Raw genomic sequence first — 23,842 nt, forward strand, 5'->3', positions numbered from 1 at the left:
AACTTGGCACATCAAGTTCAGCCTCTTAAACATAGAATTAGTAAGACAGGCACCACCTGACAGACTGTAGTGCTGCCTTAAGTGAGCTCTGGACAAAATGTAAGCAACATCTTTCTTGGTTAGTTTGTTGTAAAGCACATCCTGACATCTGACAAATAGGCAATTCTCAAAGCAAAATTACAACTATCTACACAGATCACACAGTAGAATAGTGAAGGACATTTGCCATTTAAATCAGCAAGTTTTCCAAAATTGTGCAATTTCAGGTCTGTATTACCAACACAGTCAGTTCTGGACCAAACTGTATTATTCCAATATATCTTTGTCATGTATGGTATAGCTGAGTTCTCTACCAGATAAGTAAGCAAAAAGAACAAGAAAATAACATTTCAACTCTTCAGAATGGTATACGCTAAAAATTCAGATTTGCTCACTCAAGAAAAATTCATATTTTTGTCATTTCTTACTTCTGAGAATCCAAGATCTATAATCACATAAATCTTCCTACACTATTTAAATCAGTTGATAAATGAGGCTTTAAAAACAACTGAACAAGAAAGTATAAGGCAATAACATGCAAGAATGTTTATACAGATCATCTCAGAGTACTGCCCACAGGATTTTGGTTTTTCCAAATAAAAAGTTTCCAGTAACTTTTACTTTATATTTTGGTTAATCTAATGCTGTGTATTTGAATACAGAAGGCTTCCATCTAGCACAGCTGCAGCTCCCCACTTCCAGTAACTGCTCCCAAGTCAGCTACTGGGAGAAGAGAGAATGCAGTGAACCCTCAGTCCCTTTTTTCAAAAATGACAGACATCCCAAGCTTGTCTCTCAAGTTAGCTCAAAATGCTTCCCACAGCTTCCTCTGCATGATGCCAGATTTCAATTTCCTTATGGAAAATAAAAGCTCATGATAAAGATCCTACCGATTAACAGGGACTCTACTTACACCTACAAGACATGTGGGAAACTTACCAAAGAGCTGAGAAGGGTTAGCATTAGTAGCTTTTTCATAATTAGTAAGTCCTTCATAGATAACCTTTCCAACTGCAGCATAAAGGCACTCCAGCTCTTCATACTTCGAAGCTACACTTGAGGTACCTGAACAGTTTAGAGAGTTGTGTTTAGTTTTGGTGACATTAGGCACAAAACAGGCAAAAACAGTTACACTGTGAACACACAGTCATCTACATCACCAGAAGCAGATCCCTCATTTATATAAACCTCTTTATTATACAACCAGTATGTGTTCTGTAATAGTGTACCACTACTTCTAAGTAACTCATCTTGATGAGAAGTCTTAGATTACTGATTTTTTTCTTTTTGAAGATTATCTAAATTTGTTTGTATTATTACAACATGGCATATTACCTATTGTCTGACTTTTTTACACTCTACCTCCCTTCCACGTTTTAGCAAAACAGCACAGCTTAACAACTAAAAAATTGCACTTCTGAAGCTGAAAAATTATAATTGCAAAAATACATTAAATTTATGTCATGCACTTCTTGAACCAAAGTTATGACAGCCACAGGTTATTAAGTTTTTATGTCAATGGATAATGATGTATTCCACATGATCACTTATTTCAACTCTTTTTAAGCACAAGTTGAAAGTGCAGGCTAAAATGGACTATTAAATGGAGGAATCATAAAACAGAATATTAGCACATTGCAAAGAGTGTCTTTGCCCCACCCTTAATCACTTCAGTTATGCAGCAATAAAGAATAAAAGGAGGAAGAAAATGCTACATACTTGGTTCTGTAGGGAAAATACCCATCAAGCGAGAAAGCAGACTGTGGACTGCTCTCAAAACCTTGGTGTTTCCACAAGTCATACAAGCTGCTACGCCTCGTTGCAGGGGTTTGAAACTGCTAAGGATGGCAGGGGGCTGCAGTACAGTTAACAGGAAACTTAAGACCTCTAAGCCAGTGCAAATGTTGGCAAAGTTGGCCTGATTGGGTTGTTCCTAATGAGAACACATACAAAAAAGCAGTTGAGTGGAGGAAATAACACAAGTTTTGCACAGATTAGTACATCCAGATCAAATCTGTTAAAAACCTGTAAGGCTGAGGTTTCTACACTAGAGATGTTTCACATCAATCTTTTGAGTAAGTCATGCAATATAAAACTGTGAAATACAAGGCACTATAAAATCTTTAACCATAAAAGTGTTACTTAAGCATTTACAGGTATGTTCCCTTCTGGTGTTTTTTGTGATCCTCAGTTTTGAAACTTGCCTGCAACCTTGCTTGTTAGAAATGCTTTCAACAGAGGATTATGTTTTATCTCCTTGTCAATATCTTTCAGAGACAGGCCTTCAGTGAAGAGCTCAAATAGCATATTCTATGATGTTATAGCTTAAAGGTTAGAAAAGGGGATACCTGGAACTAAAGAAATAGAAAATAAAATATTCCTGGACATATCTTCGTAAACCTACAAAACTGTCATTAAGATAGTAAATTTGTCTGCTGCAGAAGCCTTATTCTTTTTTCTGAACCTCTTGTGTAACCAATGCCACATAGCACCAAATTCCGATATAAAATTCCTATTCCAGAGGACTCATATCCTTGTATTAAGTAAACATCAACAATGTCCACTTTGCTCAGGTCTGAGGGGTGGTATGGTGCGTTTGTTTTGAGGTGGGAGAAATGGAGCAAGCTAGGTTTTGATTTCGGCTCACTCTTAGATGCAGTGCATTTTGTCCATCTTCCCCAAATTCCTGAAAGATGATAAACTGTAAGATTTGTCTGAAAAGGTGGAGGAAAAAGATAGCAGTTCACATTCTGGAAGCACATGAACTCTCTGAATTGCACACTCTCATGTTATTTTTAGAACTCCACCATGTTCCCCTATGTTCCAGAATGGGAAGGCAATGCTGGTCTGTACAGAACACACAGCTCTTCTTCAGCAGTCAGCAGGTAGATACTTAAACTTTCTCTGTCTTCAGTGCAGAGGAATCACTCAGTCATGACTTCCCTGGAGTCATACTGCTGTTACTGCACAGCCTCCATCACCTGGCATTTAAATACCTTTGCACTAAGTGAGGAAGTTGAGTAAGAGGTAAGCCTTGTGCAATAACGGTTAGAACTGACTGCGGTTCTTTCTGTTGTAGGCTATCGAATGTCATCAACAGGAAAAAAAGTATTAATTTTAATGGCAATTTTCAATCAGGTTGCACACTACTTGGGAAAAGATGAGTAAAGCAACAAGTATGAGCTCCCTGGAGCACTATCAACACTTGTAAACCCAAAACAAATGGAGCCACATCAAAAACTCTTCCAACAGAAAGAGAAAAGGATGAAAGTAGGTACTTGCCCTTTCAAGGACTATCTCCATAAAGACAACAACATTACAAAAGTATAGCACATGTAGGTCAACATTTAGAAAAAAAATGGGCCACAGTGAATTTTCATGTAATTTTAGACATTTTAAAGTTTTGAAATATAGGATATACTACTCCTCTATTCCAAGAAATAGGAAAGTAACATCAAGAGAGGTCCTAAAAATTTAACACAGTAAGAATTGTTAGTCTATTAAATAGAAGGATACAAATAAAATAGGTGTAGAAAAACTTATTATATATCAAAAAGCACACAAACAGCATACAGATGATAAATATATTCTGCTGTATCATCAAACAGAGGAAGCTAGCTTTTCAGTGAACATATTATCAGCATGTAGTCAGAAAACTAGGAATAATAAAATCAACTTCTAAAACTTCCTACTAACAAAAAACCAACCTACCAACCAACACCACCACCAACTAGTAGGCCATACAAACAAGTAAACTACAACCTTCAATATTTGTAAGTGCTGCAGCTACACAAATTATAACCACTGATGCAATTCACATACTTAACAATTTATGTATTTCACTACAAAGAAGAGAAGACTAAGACTGTAAAAATCAGTATCCAGTTATCACTAGTACTCAATCAACACATGTGCTAGTGAAACCTAAAAACCTACAGGACTAGAATGTTACCTACCACAGTCATTAGCAGCTTATCAAACCACTGCAACTTCAGTTCGGATTTTGGCCACATGTCTGGTCGTAAAGCTGTTTTCAGAAGGTTGACACAGCGGCGAGACAGCAATTCCCCAGGAGATCCAGCAGTGTTTGAGTTGTCATTTACCTAGCAATTTATCAGAGTTAACAAAACGACACCCTTTTGTAACCAACTCATTAATTTATCATGCATTCCAAGCAACCATATAATTTCTTATTTCTGAAATGGATGAGCTTAAGTAGTTTTATCAGTATAGTCACAGAGTATTTAACTGCATAAAAAGCTGACAACTAATAGTAAACATCAGAACTGCTGTCTAAACTGCTAGCTAATTACCTCAAATCATCCATCAAAGGTTTATTTTAAAAAAGTTTAATCCCATACTTTATTACTACAACTCTGAACATGCTCAAGATGGTTAATCTTTTCTGTTTGCAAGGTATTCATAAACATACATAGCTCTTTACTCAATTCATCATTATACTTCAAGAGAATGTCTATTCTGTGCAATGGACTGTGGTGTATAAAATTCCACGTCACTTACCAGCTGAGCCTGCTGCAGAAGCAGAAGCCATAAAATTTGTCAGCTATGAGCTACACCCAGCTAATTTTCCCCACTCTAGAAAAGTTAATTCTTAACAAAATTTGATGAAAAGCTTCAGTTCTACATGCTGCATGAAAAAAAGTAATTTCATGTAACTGATCTTGAAAATACAATTACAATCATTATCCTTAGACACGTAATTGACATAATCCTTCCCTATTAAACTCTCTAAATATTCTTCTGGTTTGGTTAAAATATTCTTGCCATTAAATCTAGGCAATAGCAGAAGCATACTTTGTAGCATCAGGCAAATATATAAACTAAGATATAAACGCTTAAAGGGACCTTTCTGAAGTCTGCCTGGCCCCAGCCAAACTCTACTAGTCACGTTTATTTCAATCATGTCACTCCTGATATAGTACTTGCATGAAAAGTAAAGAACAACCAAAATGCCAGAAGTGATCAACAGCACATTAAATGGAGACTCACTCCTTCCATTTCAAAATCTGGATTGCAACTGTTCGCATTTGAAGTTTTAATTTCAAAGACCACGCTCCCTGCATCAAGCTGTAAACGTACAATGCCATCAATAAGAAGCTAAAGCATAGCTCTCATGAATAATATCAATCATTTGTGAAATGAAAAACATGCAGAAACTGGTTATCAAATTCAATTCTTTCCTCCTTAAAATAAAAACATTTTATTTTTTGTACAGTTTCACATTAAAGTTTCTAACCTTTCAGCAAAAGAAAGTATACAAACACTAGAATAATCCAAGCATAAAAGGACTCTTTATGAAAAGAGGAGTTTATGGTTCTGGCTACTAATGCTGCATTGGTATTTGCATATCAGAATAAACACACTACCTGGCAAGCAATTCTAATTAAGAAATTCACAACTGTATCTGTATGCTGCTTGTCAATCGGCTTGGAAAGAAGTGCATCGGCTCCTGGCAAGGACTGGCTACGCCCAAATACCTGCATGTATACAAAACAGAAAAACCATAAGCAACACTGAAGAAGGGTAACAAGCAGAACAGACTTAAAATATTTTCTAAAACTATAACCTTTAATACACAGAGTTTCAAGTTATGTGGAAAAAAACAATTACACTAAATTGCTTAGTCAGTGCAGGTTCTAATTTCAGAGTTTCTGAACAAAACCTGATTTTTTTCTTACAGCACTTATTGCTCCTGTAGCTGTCCTGAATCGTTTTACTTCTTGGCCAGAATCCACAGACAATCCTCTTTTAACAGCAGATGAGGCAGAACTTGCTCCTTCTCCACTTGCACTTGAATCCATATCTGAATCTGGCTGAAATATCAGCAATATGCATGTTAAAAATGCATTTAACTGTATAACAGTTCAAGCTTCATCAGTTTATTTAGACTTCCTACCTGCTGGTCTTTAATTCTTTGCAATTCCCATTTAATAACTACTTCAGCAAGATCCACAGCTAATTTTCTTTGCTCTATCGTAACACTGGGAGTGAAGCCCAGTCTCTGCATGGCACTAACCATATGCTGAACCAAGTGATGTCTCACTGGATAATAAACCTGAAAAGATGGTTTCACAGTTGTGTTAGCCATTAACCAATAAAATTCTACACAAAAAGTACAATCTAAATAAAGCAAAATGGTAAAATAGTTTTTAATCCCAAAGTTTGCTAAATCTGTACCATGTTCGACTTTTGCAATCCAGAAAAGTAACTGGTGTTTTGAAAATAAAATTTTGGCTACAATTTTCAGTACAGACTACTGAGTTCATGTACCCAAATGAAGATGTTCTTTTGAAGAGACATGATTTTTCTCAAGGACCAATCATTCCAATTTTGAGCTGATCCTTTGAGAGAGCTGCAACTCATATCTGAACACACTCAGATGTTTTTTCAAAAAGCATCGAGGCATCAATTCTTGAAAAGTGACTTAAATGAATGTTAGCTAGCTGTCACTTTGGATCATATTTTAATATGTATTTTCAAAAATGTTCGTGTATTGACATTCTGCAGCACTCCCCTATTTAATGTTTCCCAACATACATTAGCTGGAGATACAAGTTATGTAGTTAACCCCACAGAATAAATAAACTCAAACAAACAAGGATGACTGAGGGATGGAAAAGAATATGGTTACGTGCTTTTTTAAACAACTCAAACTCTGTTAAAGAGCACTGCTAATGCACATGCAATTAATTCATCTTGCAGACTTTCACCTAACATTCTGAGTTCTAACTTCAATCATGATAAAGCTTACTAAGTGGTTTGCTATCTAATTTTAATAGTTGTTTTCAGTTTTATATCTTTGCAGGCAGCTGATGCCTTTTGAAGCTAAAACGTATAAAATCAGATTATGCTACTTTCTAACCCAACTGCAGTTTACCTCCTTGATATCCAAGATACAGTGACTAACAGAGTAACTGGTACAAGTACCTTGAAATGTTGTACAATCAAGTGCAAAATATGTACTAGCTGGGGAACTGTATGACCCTCTTCCACAATGATTTTTCGTGTCCAGTGAGTCAGCATCTGATGTCCATCCTCCATGCGAGCAGGCACAGCTGGAGTCAGAATAGCCATCGCTTGCCTGACAATAGCTCGGGCCTCCATTGCATGAGCTTTTAGAAGACTATGAAAAACCTAAACAGCAAGGTTTCTGATCAACATTAATATTTTACATGTTTACAAAAATAGAGCAATTTATAAAGAAAAACTACAACCTACTTTTTCTAAACAACACAATTTTTTCCTAAAGGCCCATAATTCGGTAAATGTATGATGATACTTCATCATCAGAAGCATATAGTATATACTTCTGTCTCCCTTATGTTCCCTTTTTCTTCCTTCCTCTCCACTATCCAATTTGAAGTTTCCTTTGGTCCCCACATTCTGTCTCAAGTGAAGTATCTGTCTCTTTTAAATGAAGAAATATTACCAGTTTTCTTAATTCAAACAAAAGGACTTTTCATTCTCCCAGTTACCCTCTCTTGTTTTCACTTCTCTTCAAATTTCTTTCTATATTCTCCTATCCCCAAATAAATTTGTACTAATATTTGGGCTGCTGCTTCTGTATTTGTTTGTTGCACATGAATTTCACTTGTATACTAAGTATCCAAAACTACTGTGCACCTTCTACTCTGCATCTTAAAATTTTAAAAAGCACAATACAGAACTTATCAACATCCCTTAAACGTATGAATACAAGTCCATAGTCAATACCTGCAGAACTATCTTCTTATGTATGGCAAATTTTGCAATGATATGAGCCAAAAGCAAGTGTCCACTGTATTTGCATGCTGGGTCCACACATGCCTTGGACAGGAGGCAAGGCCAAGCAAACGTCATTAAACGTCGCAACTTGCTGTTCCGGTTTTTGTTATTGTCATGAATGTGATGTGGAGCATGCTCAACCAGAAGCGTGGCAAACTGCAAGAGGTATATCCTGAGAGAATCCAACATATCAGCCTGTTTTTCTGGATCAAGTACCTAGTCCCAGTGATGATCAAAGAGGAGGAAGGTCAGAAAAAAAAAAAAAAAGGAAAAAAAAAGGAGAATATTATCTATAAAAGCAAAGTCCTAGCTTTTTGCTTTTTGAGTGGTTTTTAAGACTAATAACTATAACCACTTTTTTGATTCAGTTTAATACCACAAAAAAAAAAAAAAGAACCTCCTGAGGTGAGAACTCTTAAATAATAGCACATCTAGGAACTTTCAAAGTGCTAACCTATAAAAAAAGAAAAAGAAATAAAAACCCCAACCCTCATCTTCAACATCTATTTTATAACCGCTAACTGGTTCAATGAAATGTGAGTTGCAGATACTGATGTTCAGTCATGGAAAGCTTTGCTTATGAAAAAGACTGAGATTACAGCCATATAAATTCCATTTCTAAAGACAGACACTCAAGTCCTAAAGATACCATAAACTGAAAATTGTAGTCCAATCATACTGATGACTGATGGATCTCACAACAGTTCAGCGTTACTATGTGATTTGATATAGCTGATTTAGAAATAGCACAACTAACTCAAATCAGAATTGAGGAGCCGAATGAGAAGAACAACTTCTTTTTTAACTTTCAAACACTTTAACATAAACAAGGATTGTTACCTTTGTAATAAAAACACTAGTGATGCTTTCTGGATTATCTCCTTCTGGGTTTGGGGGTCCCAGCAGCTGTTCACCTTCTCCCTTTTCAAAACTGTACAAGAAAGCAGGATTCAGGATATGTTGCAGCACCTACAGAATATAAACAAAACAGCAGTTATACTCAACCATCAGATTCTTCTAATGGCAGTGAACATTCAAGTAATTTTTACTTTACTTTACAAACCTGCATGTTAGATACACTCACTGCATTACAAAAGGAAGCTGTAAGTAAAAATCTTAAGAAAAAGATACATACAGATTTTTTTTCACCTCTTTCCCCCTTTCAAGGGCAAAGATTCTTAGAAAGTGTAAACTAAAGTAGTCAGCACTGAAAGCAAGATGAATTGCTGTCTCTGTTTATTATCGCTCTTCTTCAGGTATGATATTTTCACTTAAATGGCTCTGCCAATTATCAAACTCATTGACATTTAAGTAAGCAAGTTTCGTTGCCCTAGTTCCCAAGAAGAAAATTAAAACTAAAATACCAGGCTTCTTTGATTTAATTGCTTTAGTTACCTTGGCTTTGAGCTCATCTCCAAAGTTGGGGTCATTGAAGTCTACAAACCGGAAGAACAAAGCCCGTTTCTGAGGAATACTGTAGTTTTTGGGTATCTCTTCTTCCATGTATTCCTTTAAGAAAGTCATGTTGCAGAGAAATCGACCCGTAAAAGCTCGAAGCAACTGGAAAAGCAGCTCTATATCACCATAATTCCTCCTGTAAAACACATAAAATGAAAAGCTTCTGTGAAAAATTACCCAAACAAACTATTATGCTGATGACTTGGTGAAGAAACTAATCTTGGTTTTAAATGAGCAGACAGGCAAAAGCAGGCAGTACCAGAGGCACGGTTTTAGAGCTAATGGCAGTATTATAAATATATTAATCTTTCTCTCAGTGACTGCAAACCATTTTTAGCACCCATGTATACCTTTACAGTATTTTCAAAATTTAATAAAAAAATGTATGCAAGCTAAAGGAAATAAATGTTTTTACGTACTTGCAGTAATTCAGTAAGCAATATGCTAATAGCTTAGGTTCTTTCCAATTTGTTGCAGCCATATTCTCCTTACGATGTCTCTCCTGAAATGCTTCACTCACCCATACACGTTTCAGCTGATTCACCAAGGAATGCTGATTTGCTAACCAACATTCATCATTCTTAACAATAATACTTATGATCTGTCAAAAGCAAAACAAGACAAATGCACAGTCAACATGCAAAAGATCTGTCAGTAGAAACGATATAAAAGCACTTCTTTGAAGTTAATTATGGGTTCTAAAATACAAACAAACAAAAAAAAATCAAATAAAAACTAGTTTAGATCAATTTTTAAAGGAAATTCTTGTTTTAAAAAAAAAAATGTTGCTGTGTTTTCCTCTTGCATCTTAACTTTATTTTAAAAAAAAGTACACTTCATTTGAGTCTCTCTTTCCTTCCTACAGTGACTCTGACTACAAATACTACATTTTTAATAAGTGTTTTTCTATGAGCTATAATACATACACTCACACTTGAAAGCCTGTATGTAACAGGCTTGTACCTAAAGAGATTCCAACTCTCTAGTGCAGAGACAAGCAAGAACAAATTAATACCTTGATAGCCTGAAACTGTAGATCAAGACGCATTGTGGTAGTGCTTGGAGAACCAGGTCTAACAGCTGCTTGGGTACCAACAGGTAACAGTAGAGTGATAAATCGGTTAGGATTAGCTGCCAGTACATCTCGTAGAGGTTTGGCATCTTTATGTTTTAAGAAACTCTGAAGGGGAAGAAATATTTTTAATAACAACCTTTAAAAGCAAAAATACCAAAAGGCTGTGTCATCCTGTAGCTCTTACATTCCTCACTGAAGTTTGCAGAAGTTATATTTCACATATATTGAAATAACATCTATAACTTCAGTAACAGTCCTACATGATCTGGAAAGGTATAAACTCAGCATCTCAGGACAAACAAATATAAAATATAAAATAGGCACCCTACAGTCAGAGTAAGACCATGATTAAGGATGTAAGGTCATACAGGGGAAAAAAAGATGGAAAAGATGAAAAACTTTTTGTTCACCAGATTTATGAAGATGAGGGCTTTTTCCTGCTCTCCTCCCCACACATCTTACCATAAACATTCTGCTCCACTGAGGATCATTTAAAGTGGCTTCCATCATGAACAGCTCCACAGTCTGGGATGGATGACGTGTCAGGAATTTTATCAGTGGTTCCCTGAATGGACTGCCAGCCTATAAGATTCATAAAGCTTAAATTAAAAATGCAGAGTACAGAGTGTTTTCTGCTAATTTACTAGCACTCAGAAAAATACATTTGACTTGGCATTTATGCAGATACAAAATGTTCAGAACTTCTATGATGAGAATTTATTGACAATTTCAAAACTTCACTTTTACGAGCCTAAGACAAATATTAACACCTCCTAAAAGGTCTGAAGAGCGTATTTATTTATTACATTAAATGTTCCCACACCACGTTTAAAATACTATGCTTATTATATACTAATGTTTAAAAAATACTGTAAAGCAAAAATTTCAGCAATATTAAATTCCCCTTTTACCTCAATTAACATTGCTCGTTCTGTTTTCATAACAACTTCCAGCAGAGGTTTAACCAAAGTCTGAGGGGCAGCTGGGATCAGATGGAATAAATTTATAATTGCTGAACAAATCTTCATTTCCTACAGGTATAAAGAAACATGAATAAATTAACATTACCGGCTAAATATATCAAAACAGTATGACACATCCAACCTTTTTTCTTCTTCTCTATATTAGCATAGCCAGCAACCAAATGCAAAGAGTTAACATATATACAGCATCTACTTACCATGATGCATGAAGAAAATTGCTCTTGTGGAAGTCTGCCCTTCCCTTCCTTGTAATATCATGGTTTAATTTTATTTTCTTTGTCAGTATAGTGGTGTTTTACAAGTAAGAGCTAAACATTGTGTAATGATAATGGTGATGGAGGAGTTAGGGAGTGCTCACTGCGCTACACCGAGTGGCTAATGCATCAAAAAGCCAGACCTTCCTTTCTAAACAATTTCTCATATACACACCACGATGCCAGACTAAACACTAGACATGAAGAAAAAGACAGACAGCTTTCACAGCACTCTTCAGTGTAACTTGCAAACAGCTGGTTACTTCAAAGGAAAGTCAGCTCTGTTCTCCCACTAGATATTAAATTCTTCTAAAGTCCAAGACAATTTGTGGGTTTCTTTCATTGTGTAATTTAAATGGGGACTACATTTCAGTTAACTGGAGTGTATATTTCCTTCAGTAAGAAAAGGAAGCAGAAAAAACAAAACAAAACATCCACCTTCACCATTCCCCTAAAACCAATTTCTACTATGCAGTATACAAAACAATATTATTACGTGCACTGTGTTTCCTGAACTGAACTTAAACGCAAATTATTAGGCCCCACTCCTTTAACACTCCTTTAACACTCCTTTAACTCCTTTGACTCCTGTCTGTCTGCTTAGACAGACCCCCACAAGACTACTCTCATGGACTGAAGTGCAGGACTTAGAACACATATAAAATCTTTTGAAAACACTTATGCCTTCACAGAAACTCAAAATCCTCCTCTTCCTACCACAAACATGCTTAACATCCTCAACAGCAATGTTATCAAAACAACTCTGCCACAGACAAACAGAAGACAATTCATAGCACTGCACTCAAAGGCACAATGCACTCTGCCCAAAACACAACAAGAAAACTAACAAACCACAATTTAAAAGAAAACAAACAAACAAACACACCCAAACCCACAACAAAGAACTTCCTGGTGCCTTCACTGAGTTTCTCACCTCTACCCCTTCTGTGGCAGGCTGAACCAGAACAGAAGTCACAGCAGTCACACAACAGAAATCACACAACAGAAAAAAAAAAACCACAAAAGTATCAAATAAGTGAACAAACCAGTATATGCTATTCTTCAGGCTGCAGTCAGAAACTGACTTTGCAGCGTTATTTTCTTATCTCAGACTGAAAGAATGGAGACAATGACTGCTCTCCTAAGAATTAGGATGATAAGCATCCTTTTCTCTACTAGTACCTTGTTTAGACATAGCTTCTCAAATATCTGTACTGAATAAAAAGATATTAGAGATAAGTAAGTCAGGAGAAACAGTATTTTAGCATCTTCAAAGACAAATTTGTCCGCCATCAATTATGAAACCACTTTCAATACTTGAACTACCAAGCTATAAAGTCCTTCTAACAGGCTGTAATGCAGAATTTCCACCATGGTGCCACAGTTCACAAGAGGATCAGTCAGAAGCAACCATCTAGGCAAAACTTGTTTTTTTCAATCATCAGACATGACCTAAAAAACTACACCTTTCCTTGGTGAGGCAGGGAAAAGAGGAAGAAGGGATTTAAATCAAAGATTTCACTCACTGGGCCAACAAATTAGATCTTAAATGTTATTTAAATGAAAAAACTAAAACATAACATATTATCTAAACAGCCAAGTCACAGTTCAGGAACACAGTACAACTGTCATTAAATTACTTAGGTGAGCAAAAAGCTTAGTTATTCTGGTGTCAACATGGATGTTTACAATAGTTCTTTATTATTACGCAGCGTCTTTAACTGAGATGTCTGAACTTCTTAGTTTGTCTAGAATTGCAATTTACATATGAAAACTCATTCCATAGACTTTTGGACCGTTTCATTAAGAAGTCTTGCTGACTAGTCACTATCTGCACTATGCTGGAGAACTGCATGACAACACCAGCATCACCATCAAATGGCACCTTCATAAAGTGCTGCTGAAAAAAGATGAAAACTCTAATTTGAAAAAGTTATTGTAACACTTTTCTGTACTGCTTCAGCTAGCAAACATAAGGCTCTCCTGACCAATTTCATTCTCCACTGCAACTCTACCATCTCCGAGACCTAATCACTCACTCAGTCTGAACGATGCAACCTACTCCAATAACACTCCCCAACAGTGCTTTTAAGTGAATAGCTCAGATTTTGGAATTCCACTCTAGTCAAGAAGAGATCAGAGCAAGTGAAAGGCCAGCTACAGTAACTCTAACCACCAGTTTCACCATTCCAGTGTCTCCACATTTAGAAAATACAATTAACAGCAACAGCACGCTGTTCATACAGACATATGAACACATACTGACATAGCAATTGTATAAAGACCACACTGTCTGTGCCCTCCTTCAGTTCCCTAGAGTTTTTATTTTTAAGGAAACTTTAGAGTAACAGCTTGGGGGGGGGAAGCATTATTTCAATCAGTTTTGCAGTCACACAATTCTATTTGAAAATGTCTCCACAGACTTCTCCCTTAAGATGTGACAGTGGATTCCTTCTCAAGTGCCTGGTGTGCACCTTCTCCTCAACATACATAGGTTTTAAACCAACACTACAAAAATTAAAAGTTTAGGAGACTAAACACACAACTACATAGAAAACATCAACAGAAAACATTAAAAGCAGAATTCACAATGAAATGTGATTTAGGGACATCTAAAAACTGCTCTAGAGGTATCACACTGTAGTTTAAAAGACTATTGCTATAAAAAGATCGTCAAGGTACCTGTAAACATCACATTTGAGGAAAAGTGAATCCAAAAAGAAGAATATGTAGGCCTCAGAACTACTCTGACTTGAATAAAATGTATTTAACTGAAAAACGCACAAGTTTTAAGTTTCAACATAAGAAATAAATTCTACTCCATTAGAGAACATCTAGGTCAAATACAAAGCAATGACTACATTCTGATTTAAAAACTCTCTTTGCCATGACAGGAAAGAATAATGAAAAGCCATTCAGCCACTTCCATGTTTTGAGGAAAACAAAAAGCTGATCTAATTTAATTCTAATTTGAAAAACAAATTAATAAAATTCCACCCATTTTTTTTCCTAGTTGCAATAATAAATCTCAACACTCAATATAAGTTATTAAAAAAAATCTTAATAGAATTATGGGACTTGTGGTAATCTACATGAAACCACACTGAAGCAGAAATTCCCTTCAGTGTCATATTGCTAAGAGCACACCGTGTTGTCATTACGCTGTGCGATTTTCCATTTATAAGAAAACTGATCAGCTTCCCATAGTTCAACACTGAGGCCATTAGTTTGGATGGGAGAGAGATTTTAATGTGATCTCAACCGGTAAATACTGAACTTGTTTTTCATAAATTGTATTTTAAATTAACTGGGATTATATTATTATTCTGTATAATTTTTGAAAGACAATGTAATGAACATCAAACACGTTAGTGAAAAAAGAGGGGTTATGTTGCTGAGCTCATCAGCCATTCCAGTGAAGAACAGATTTCTAAGCAGAAAATCCTGAGGGAAAAAAATAAAAATCAATGAACTGTTCCTACACCAACCTGTAAAGTATAGGCTTTAAAGTACCCATTGTTAGCAGATAAGAACCTCCTCTTACTAATGTTTGTAACAAATACTCAGTATACATATAAGTTCATTAGCTTGTAACAAAACAGTTTGTAATCAATTATGGCAACATTTACAACTGAATGAGTTCTGTAATTCCAAGACATTAATACTATTTATTTCTTGTCTCTCTACAAAAGCATTCATTAACTTACATTTCCATCGCTCCGTTGTCCACCTTTGTGTGTAATAACTACAACTTCCATCCATTTACGCAGGTGTTGCTATAAAGAGAGGATAATTAGTATTATTCTTCTAATTATACTGTTCCATTTTAGCAAGACACAGCATATGCTATAAGAAAAGTAGAGGCAGAAATGATTGTTTGAAGGAAACAAAGGGCAAAATGATTAGTTATTTTCGTTCCCTCAGACTGAAGAGTTTAGCATTGCTAGAAGTCCTCTCTGTATTCAAGAGAGCAGGATTTGTAAGAGTACACATATTACAAGGCACAAAAATTCTGAAGTCCAATAGGCTTACACTTGTTTAATGATTTGCTTGATATGTATGCATTTAAGTATTTAAATATCCATGGCAAAAAGGTAAATGATTCACATACACAGTTTAAAAACTGCAAATAAGAAGGGCAATACCTTCCACCATTTTCTAAATCGAGAAAACATCAAAACAGACCTAGCCCACTACAAGTAAAATATAATTTCAAGGGTATCCCTAGTATAGTATGCTGCTGGCACCTTGCTTAAAGATGAATTTGTCCAAACAGACCATAGAATAACTAGTTGTCTTCACTAGAAAAGAACATCTCAACTTTCCAGTTTAGTATCTCTTTAGAAATTAACTCAAAACATTTGAAGTTGGGGTTTTTTCTAATAATTGTGCAACAAAAATCTTTTACTTCCAATATATACATTGAGTTACTACTGAATTGTTCTTTGACTTTTCAACAATATGAATATTAGCCAAAATAAAATCTCTTCTGGAAGAGCTAAAGACAACCTGAATGGGCTTACCATCATCTGATCACAGAATTTATCGTTAAAAGAGTTTGGAAAAAGTCTAGTGACAGATGTCAGACGATTCACAACATTCAGTGTCAGACTTCGATAGTCTCCCAACATCATAAGCAATGGTCTCATGTGCGTATGAATTTGATCAACTTCTATGGTAGCTCCTTCCAAGAACTGCAAGAGAGTATAGGATTAAGATACAGTGAAGAGGGAAATGACTTTTGTGCCAGCATCTTTCTTAAAACAAATTCTGCTGACTTATTTTTCTTCTATTTTGTACTTTCAGAAAGCAACAGCTTAAACAATATTTACTGCTGGAAATATACACAGTGACAAGATGGATCTGGAAAGCACTTAAGTATTCTGATGCACAGTAGGATATAGCTTAAAATAATCAAGTAGATCTTAATTACAGACAGACTGAAAAACTGCCACAACTATAAATTAAACATACAGCTACAGACAAACTACTTAGACACTGCTTTATTAAGAACTGCCTGTGAACCTGGCCAAAGGCAACAGAGCAAATTTCTGTGTTACAATCTGCATGCGTCCTGAGTAAGGTCAAGACAACCTGGCTGCAAGCAGCCAGAGAGAATATTTCCTGTCATAACCAAAAATCCTGTGGGCCTGGATTTATCACAGGAAAAAAAGGATCAGAAAAATCTTATACCAAATGCATAGGTCAGAACAACCCTTATTTGCTCCCTCTTACCTCTCAACCCAACTGTATTATTAGCAAGCCATAAACAGTAAGTACATTCCCTGTCATGACCAGAGTTACGTGAAAAGACAATGTCTGACCTCTGATCAGTCAATGGCTTCAACAAACGTAAACCACCGGTAACACTACAGTTATATTCCCTGTTACATGCCAGACAATCTACACCTATTAACAAAGAATTTTTACTATCATTTTCTATATTTAGAAGAATGGTATTAAAATGTTGCTGAATCAGAATTATGCATATCTACTGGGCAACAAATCACTAGAGAATATAGTTTTCCATGTCCTTCCAGCTTTTATTACAATCTAACCTAGCATTCACAGAACAAGACAGTGTGCTGTAGCACCATGTAAGGATACCATTCTGACTTTAAACAGTACAGCCACAGTTCTGTTCCTTACGGTAACTGCCACACTGTGATGGAGCATCTAATCCTGCTAAGTATTGCTTACTTTTCAAAAAAACCACTATGGGGTCTCTAACACCTCTCTTTTAGGAAGAGAGAAGAAACAAGACAAAAGCTTATACAATCAAGTCAGACATGCACATTTGCAAAACTACTGGGAAGCACAGACACTGTTTATTTAGAAAAGAAGATACATTTACAAAGACCAAACAAACAGAAAGACCAAAAGACCTAACACACAGAAAGACTGAAAGACTTACCATGGTCCTTGTCCAAGAGCTTATAATGCCTAATTTCAACCAGAAGACATTTTTATGGCTTAGTTCAAACTCCTCAAAAAACCACACCTGACAAACTTAATTATGTTGGTGCCACTAACAAAAACTTAAGAAAGCAGCCATTATTTCCTGTAGAAAACTTTCCCAAAAAGCTTTGTAACATGGAAGAAAGCAGAGAACAATGGCCTCAAAAGCAACATTGTTTTAATACACTAACCTTTCTCATGCACGCTTCTCCTGCCTCCTGCAGCTCATTATTTGTTGAATTAAGTGCCTTGAAAAGTGCAGCAATGATTTTCTCTCTCGACTGAGGCAAGTAATTGCAGGCAGCTAGAGCATCTGCAAATACCAAAGTATATTTGTTCTTTTTTTTAACTCAATTTCAAGAGAGGGAAACCCCTCCCCCCCCCCCAGTTCTAAATTTCTTCTTTTCAAGTTTCTTTTATTTAATCTTCAACTACAGACAGCTAAAGCATAGCATGTTTTGCCAAAAGCAACAGGCATCATGAAATAGTAAAAGAAAGGAAATTCTATTAACAGTGTTCTGAAGTCTTCTTAATGCTATATAACATAATTAGTGTAAGAATATTTTGGGTTCATTTCAGAAACTCAATCCTAGTCATTAAGAAAGCAGTGATACTTTCCCATTATTCTCTCCATTAAACTGTGACCTCTAGTGAGCAGTCATCAGTCTTCAAGCACTCAAGATTTCTTCTGATTTTAGGAAGAAGACTGCCCATTCCTCACAAGGACACTTATCTACATCAAATTTTGTTTAGGAAGTTTTCCTTACTTAAGGCTGCAATCCGAAGAGGTACAAGTGATGGAAGACTTTTGTAACAAGGTAGTTTCATTAAGGCAGTATCTTCAGCCTCACACAAATTCAGTAACTACGGAAAAAAATAAACAATCATTTTAGCATAGCATTGTGAATCACATTTGAAACGGTATTATCATTTGAGTCCTCTTTCCTCAAAGAGCCAAGCTTATGCAAACACACTAATCAACCTCCCACGTTTCAGCAACAGGCAAAAATTTTACTCAAAATTACGGCATAAATTCCCATGAAAACTGGTGGTTATCCAGAAGCAAGAGACCCCCATTAGCATTGCCACTAGAGAAAAGTGAGGCAAAAAATAGTCATTTTGCATTTTGGCTAATACTTGGTCTATTTTCAAATAGGCTGCTCATATGATAAAAAGAACAAGGCTACAGAAAAGCTTGCCTCCTGAATGTCAGTACTGAAAATACTGAGGAAAGGGGTAAGAGAACAGAAGGCGATTAATAGGGAAAAAATGTGCTGAAAATCTCCTCAGTAATTCTAATGGTCAAGGGTCACTGCCCAAAGGGACTACAGAGCTCTCCTCTTTGCAGGCGAGTTCCTATTTTCAATATATGTATGGTTTTTGTTAGGGAACACTGAACAGGTTGAAACAAAGTCATGCAAGTTAACAATGTCCAGGTTGCACCTATATCCAAGAACATTATTAAGATTCAGACCTTCACAATACCAATGTATCAGTCTCACCTTTACAGACATTTTTTGATCTCCAGCACTTTGGTTTTGTCTTAAGGAAAAAATTGAGGATCCTCTGCATTGACAACTATACCCCACACCTGCCGTGCTAATTGCAATTACTGTTGGTATCAAAGACCTTCTGAACTTACATTTGGACAAGACAGCTAGGAAACCAAGGGACTAGAGAGTTTCTCTGAGTTAAATCTACATGCTAGTTTTATATCTGACTTTACTCAAACTCTTAGGGACTGAAGAACCTTACCACACAATATCTATGTTTTGGTGGTACAACAACTTATTTAAGAGATACACAGTGCATGAAATAAGACCTAAATATTAAAGTTAGACCAATTAGACTAGGAGTGCAACAAAGTTCATTTAATATATTTCACACATATTAGAATATTCTGCTCAGCTCAGAGCTATTACGTTGTAGGTAAAGGCAGACCTCAGTCTGCATTTCAAAAGGTAAATTCTTACATTTCAGTGAAAGTTTAAAATGCACAGAGAAAATACATATTTTAACAATGAATGTTCTAACACCATCACTATTTAAATATCTACATTCAAAGATGAGAACACAAAAAGTAAATACCTCTGTGTAGAAAACCTTGTGTTCCACAACATTTAGATCCATTGTAAACAGCCGGGGTTGCAGGGTTGTGCAAAATGTATTTCCCTCCATCAGGCCAATCTGGGCATTTGCAGGTTGATGCCTAAGCAAATGCTTTTTAGGAGGAACCATGTCTTGGAGAACCTACACAATGTAATTTAGATTAGTGAATTAGTAGCCTATTCAAATGACCTCACAGACCTAGCCACTAAGAAGACATAATTACTCATGGCTGCATGTTTCTATCCATTTGCTATTGGGGCTCCAGATGTACCTCCTCAGAAATCACTAAGCAAGAAGAAAAGTATTTCTCTGAACTAATTTAATTCACAGCCAGTTAGTGAAACAGCTCAGTATCTGTAATTTTTACATAATCTCTGTGAACAGATCTATGTTATTTAATACATCACATCACATTATGAACAATAAAGAAAATCAGACTTAAGTATTTCAAATGTTCAAGTCAAGAAGAAAGAATATTTTAAGCTCCTAAAACATCAGAAAAACAAAAACATTTATGTAAGTTTTTTCCACTACACCAACAACTCACTATTCTCCAAAAACACCTTTAGCAAAATAAGGTACCAATTAGGGGGCTTCTCCGCATGTTCCCAAACTACAATAGTAACAATCTACAATTTCATATGTTGTAGTGGCCCTTAGGGCTTATGTATGTTTACTTGTCTTTCAAGAGAATGAATGCTATCAGCTTTAAGAAGTATGTAGCAAAAAACTTACTTCAACCAGCTTTGATCTTTATGGTCTCTTTCTAGATAAGGAAAGGCATAGCATTATGCCTTATATTTAGGGAATAAGAGAAAATTGGGGTTCAAAATGCAGCATCTACCGGGCCTAACCTACATCTGATTGGTGGTAGGACGAGCAGTCCATAACTGCAGGAAGTAAATCAACCTGAAGATACTATAAATACTGGCTAAGGAGTCAGGCACAGCTTGTATGAACCTCTATAGTACTCCCACCACAGTGAATTTTAGAACAATGAAACCTAGCAAATGACAAACATATGCTATCAAAGCACTAAGAACTTAATTCACTAACGTGGGAAAATGTACTCAGAAAAGCATTTTGCAGATCCAAACTGGTAAACAACTTTAAACTCACTTTCAGTAAGTATTTCTGCTTACCTCTTTATGAGGCTCCATAATCACTGTGACACTTTTCCCAGTGACCTGTGCAAGTACCTGCAATGAATGCATGGCCTGTTTTCTCACAGTAGAGTTTGGAGAGGTTACTTCTCGAACAAGGTCATGTGTTACATGATGGAAAGACTTCTCCTGTGCTGCTAGGATTTCTTCTGTTTTTTCTTCATCTTTTAAAGGAGTGGCACATCTAATCAAAAGCTGTTCTAATGTGGTCTTTGCCATAGCAACAGCTCCATTGGAAACCTAAGGTATCATAGATTAATTATTTTTATTAAATAAGTACAAAGCAACGGTCACAAATATGCACACTACTCAAAGAACTTAACAATTGATTTTGATGAATCCTCTGCAAACAGCTAAAAATACATAAAGCTTAAACAGAACACATATTCAACTAGTCTTCTCACCAAGCGTTCCAAAACCATGAGTTGCAATGCAATACGATTCTATAAACAAGCTCAAGCACTGGAACCCTTAGCAATGTTGCGATCATTTAATTCACAAAATGAGAAAAAGGTCAAGAAGCTGATCTCTAGGTATATATATAGGAACTACATACACAGCTTTTTGATTAAGATGAACACATTTCAAACTAAACAGAGAAAGAATTAAAAAAATAATCTTTCATGCAAGTGACACTGAATTTAGTGTTCTTTCACAGATCTGAATGCGACCTGTACATTTCTATTCTGGAAGAAGCAAGTGTAATTCCAGTAACTTTGCCAAAGTTATGTGAAAAAAACCAGACCTTGTTCTTCACATCAGTTCTGGTTTAAGTTAAAATGACTAAAATTCACTCATAACACCGCAGATACGATATATTCTGAAGTTAAGTAAAATCAAAATTAGCGAGAGTTCAATCTGTGTGAATTTAAGAACAAGAGTTTGTTTCCAACTATTTGAGATAATTCATTCACTAAATACCTCTCCAGTTAGATCCATCATAACAAAGAGAAGTGCCTTCAGGAAAGTCTGCTGGTTCTGGAGGACCCAAATTAGTGGTAGTCGTTCCATAAGAAATTTAATTGACACAACACCTCCTAGTTTAGCATACCAAGCTTGTTCATAACAGCAAGCACATAAACGTTCCACAATATATGAAAACAAGGGAAGCTGACAAGCCTGGAAACAAAGAAACGTATCAGTTTGTTTTTTCAGCTCGCTGGTAGCCTCCAAAATTTTAGAAGCAACACTACATTAGCTGAAACAACATCATTTAAATACATTTTTATATATATATGTACATTACCCTTTCCTTTGAACCCAAGATAATGCTGGCAACATCAAATATCACTGCTAGAGCCACCTCTCCTATTTTGCAGAGTTCCTTTTCCTCATATGCCATGCAGATAGCTATGGCATCAATAAGCACCAAGGGATCCATGCCTTTTGACCCATTTTCTTCACTATGAAACATGGCTGTGCTAGGTTGGCTTCCAACCTGATAGCACTGCAGCAAAAAAGGACCTGCAATTTGTATTGGGGAAGGAAACAGAGAGAGGGAAAAAAAAGATAAAACAATGGCTATTTCAATATGAATAGTCTTTCAATTAGATTTTACTACTCCTCTAACTAGCTGATAGCAAAACCAGTAAGCACTGTGTCTATTTGCATATAAATGGATTGTAAGGCATTCTTCACTCTTAGAAGAAAATATTTAAGTAGATGTAATCTTTTCTTCTATGTACTAGACTATGCACTGCAAGAAGATTTAATTAAAATAAAGAATCATAAAAATTCAAGTTACATTAATGTGACAATGAAGAGTGATATGCTCATATTATGTCTTTTCCCAAATTACTTGTCATACAGCCCAACACCTAACAAAAAGTTTTCTTCACAGATACAAGACACGGCAGTGCTCTTAACATATACTTGGCTCCTCTAATGGTCATTCAAAACCACAAGTGGAAACAATCCAGTTAAAGACCATCTGCAAAGTTAATTGTATAGCAGGTTACACAAATGCTCTGGAAATATACCAAGATTTAATTATTTCACTGGCTGTAGCATTTAAAAAGTTTTATTAGATGATTGTTTCTTAAAATTTCTTTAATAATTTTTTCACTGCACAAACGAAATAAAACATGATTCAGTCATCAAACAAAACCCAACGTGTCTATCCAGAAGCAACTGCAGTATCATGACTTTCTTAAAACAAATTACTATGGGAAGAAGTACAAACTTCTCCACTGTCCCTCTCATGACAGTCCCCACGACCTCTGTTCCACTTACCACACTGCTGAGCGACTGCCACCATTGTGTAATGCCGGATTAAGCTGGCTACAAAAGGCAGAGCACTAGGCCTCAGATCTTTGATGACTGCTGACATGAATGCCCCTGTCAATGCCTGTTCAAACGTTTTACGAGCTGGAGTATCCTGAGCTTTGTATCTATGTGAAATAATCACACTGGGTATGGACTTCTCAGTGAAGCTGAAAGAAAATTAAGTTCATTATAATCCTAAACTGCAGTGCAGGCAGCTAGTCATGAGCACAGTTAAGTACTTGATTTAAAGTTTGCTCTTCATATCCAACTCCTTCTCTACCTCCCGTTTTCCCCTCATTTTCATAGACCTATACCAGTTCAGTCTGTATTAATTTGGTCAACCACTGGTCTCAAACATGATGGATAGCTCAATTTCATCAGGAACATTTAAAGCCAGTGGTTCAGAAGAAGCCACATATATTACAAATAACAGGTATACAGGCTTCACACTGCAACTCAATTACAGAATGTCATTTTCAATTTTTGACATTTTTCCCTTTCTTAAAATGACATTTGATTTTAATCTTGAAAGACTGAAACATTATTTATCAAATCACTGCCCAGCAAAACCTATTCATTGCAAAGCTATATTTATATCAAGTCTAACAAGTCCAAATTATTAAAAGCTACTATACTCTTTAGCTACATTTACTACACTGCAAGAGTCAGTCAGCACAGTTTGTGGGTAAAGATCTCAAAGCTGTCTAAAAGCAATAAACTCATTAAATATCAATAACTAAAACTGTAAAATAT

At 35.9% G+C, this 23,842-nt stretch overlaps 1 protein-coding gene across 3 annotated transcripts in view; it reads right to left on the reverse strand.

The window, feature by feature from the left end:
- The window catches only part of TRRAP (transformation/transcription domain associated protein), a 101,304-nt gene that overhangs the window by 51,504 nt on the left and 25,958 nt on the right, over window positions 1–23,842 (reverse strand). For all 3 annotated transcript variants that reach the window (XM_074918853.1, XM_074918854.1, XM_074918852.1), the window contains exons 23-45: window positions 23,057–23,256; window positions 22,071–22,288; window positions 21,746–21,943; window positions 20,804–21,064; window positions 19,641–19,802; window positions 18,320–18,416; window positions 17,744–17,865; window positions 16,118–16,288; window positions 15,302–15,370; window positions 11,269–11,388; window positions 10,820–10,939; window positions 10,298–10,462; window positions 9,702–9,883; window positions 9,220–9,418; window positions 8,665–8,793; window positions 7,774–8,040; window positions 6,988–7,194; window positions 5,957–6,115; window positions 5,739–5,873; window positions 5,427–5,537; window positions 3,996–4,142; window positions 1,759–1,972; window positions 979–1,104 (exon numbers count right to left, since the gene is read on the reverse strand). In XM_074918853.1, the coding sequence (XP_074774954.1) occupies window positions 979–1,104; window positions 1,759–1,972; window positions 3,996–4,142; window positions 5,427–5,537; window positions 5,739–5,873; window positions 5,957–6,115; window positions 6,988–7,194; window positions 7,774–8,040; window positions 8,665–8,793; window positions 9,220–9,418; window positions 9,702–9,883; window positions 10,298–10,462; window positions 10,820–10,939; window positions 11,269–11,388; window positions 15,302–15,370; window positions 16,118–16,288; window positions 17,744–17,865; window positions 18,320–18,416; window positions 19,641–19,802; window positions 20,804–21,064; window positions 21,746–21,943; window positions 22,071–22,288; window positions 23,057–23,256 (3,779 nt within the window). The remainder of the gene's footprint in view (window positions 1–978; window positions 1,105–1,758; window positions 1,973–3,995; window positions 4,143–5,426; window positions 5,538–5,738; window positions 5,874–5,956; window positions 6,116–6,987; window positions 7,195–7,773; window positions 8,041–8,664; window positions 8,794–9,219; window positions 9,419–9,701; window positions 9,884–10,297; window positions 10,463–10,819; window positions 10,940–11,268; window positions 11,389–15,301; window positions 15,371–16,117; window positions 16,289–17,743; window positions 17,866–18,319; window positions 18,417–19,640; window positions 19,803–20,803; window positions 21,065–21,745; window positions 21,944–22,070; window positions 22,289–23,056; window positions 23,257–23,842) is intronic.

Source organism: Athene noctua, chromosome 15 (assembly GCF_965140245.1).
Source record: "Athene noctua chromosome 15, bAthNoc1.hap1.1, whole genome shotgun sequence".
Taxonomy (NCBI): Eukaryota; Metazoa; Chordata; class Aves; order Strigiformes; family Strigidae; genus Athene; species Athene noctua.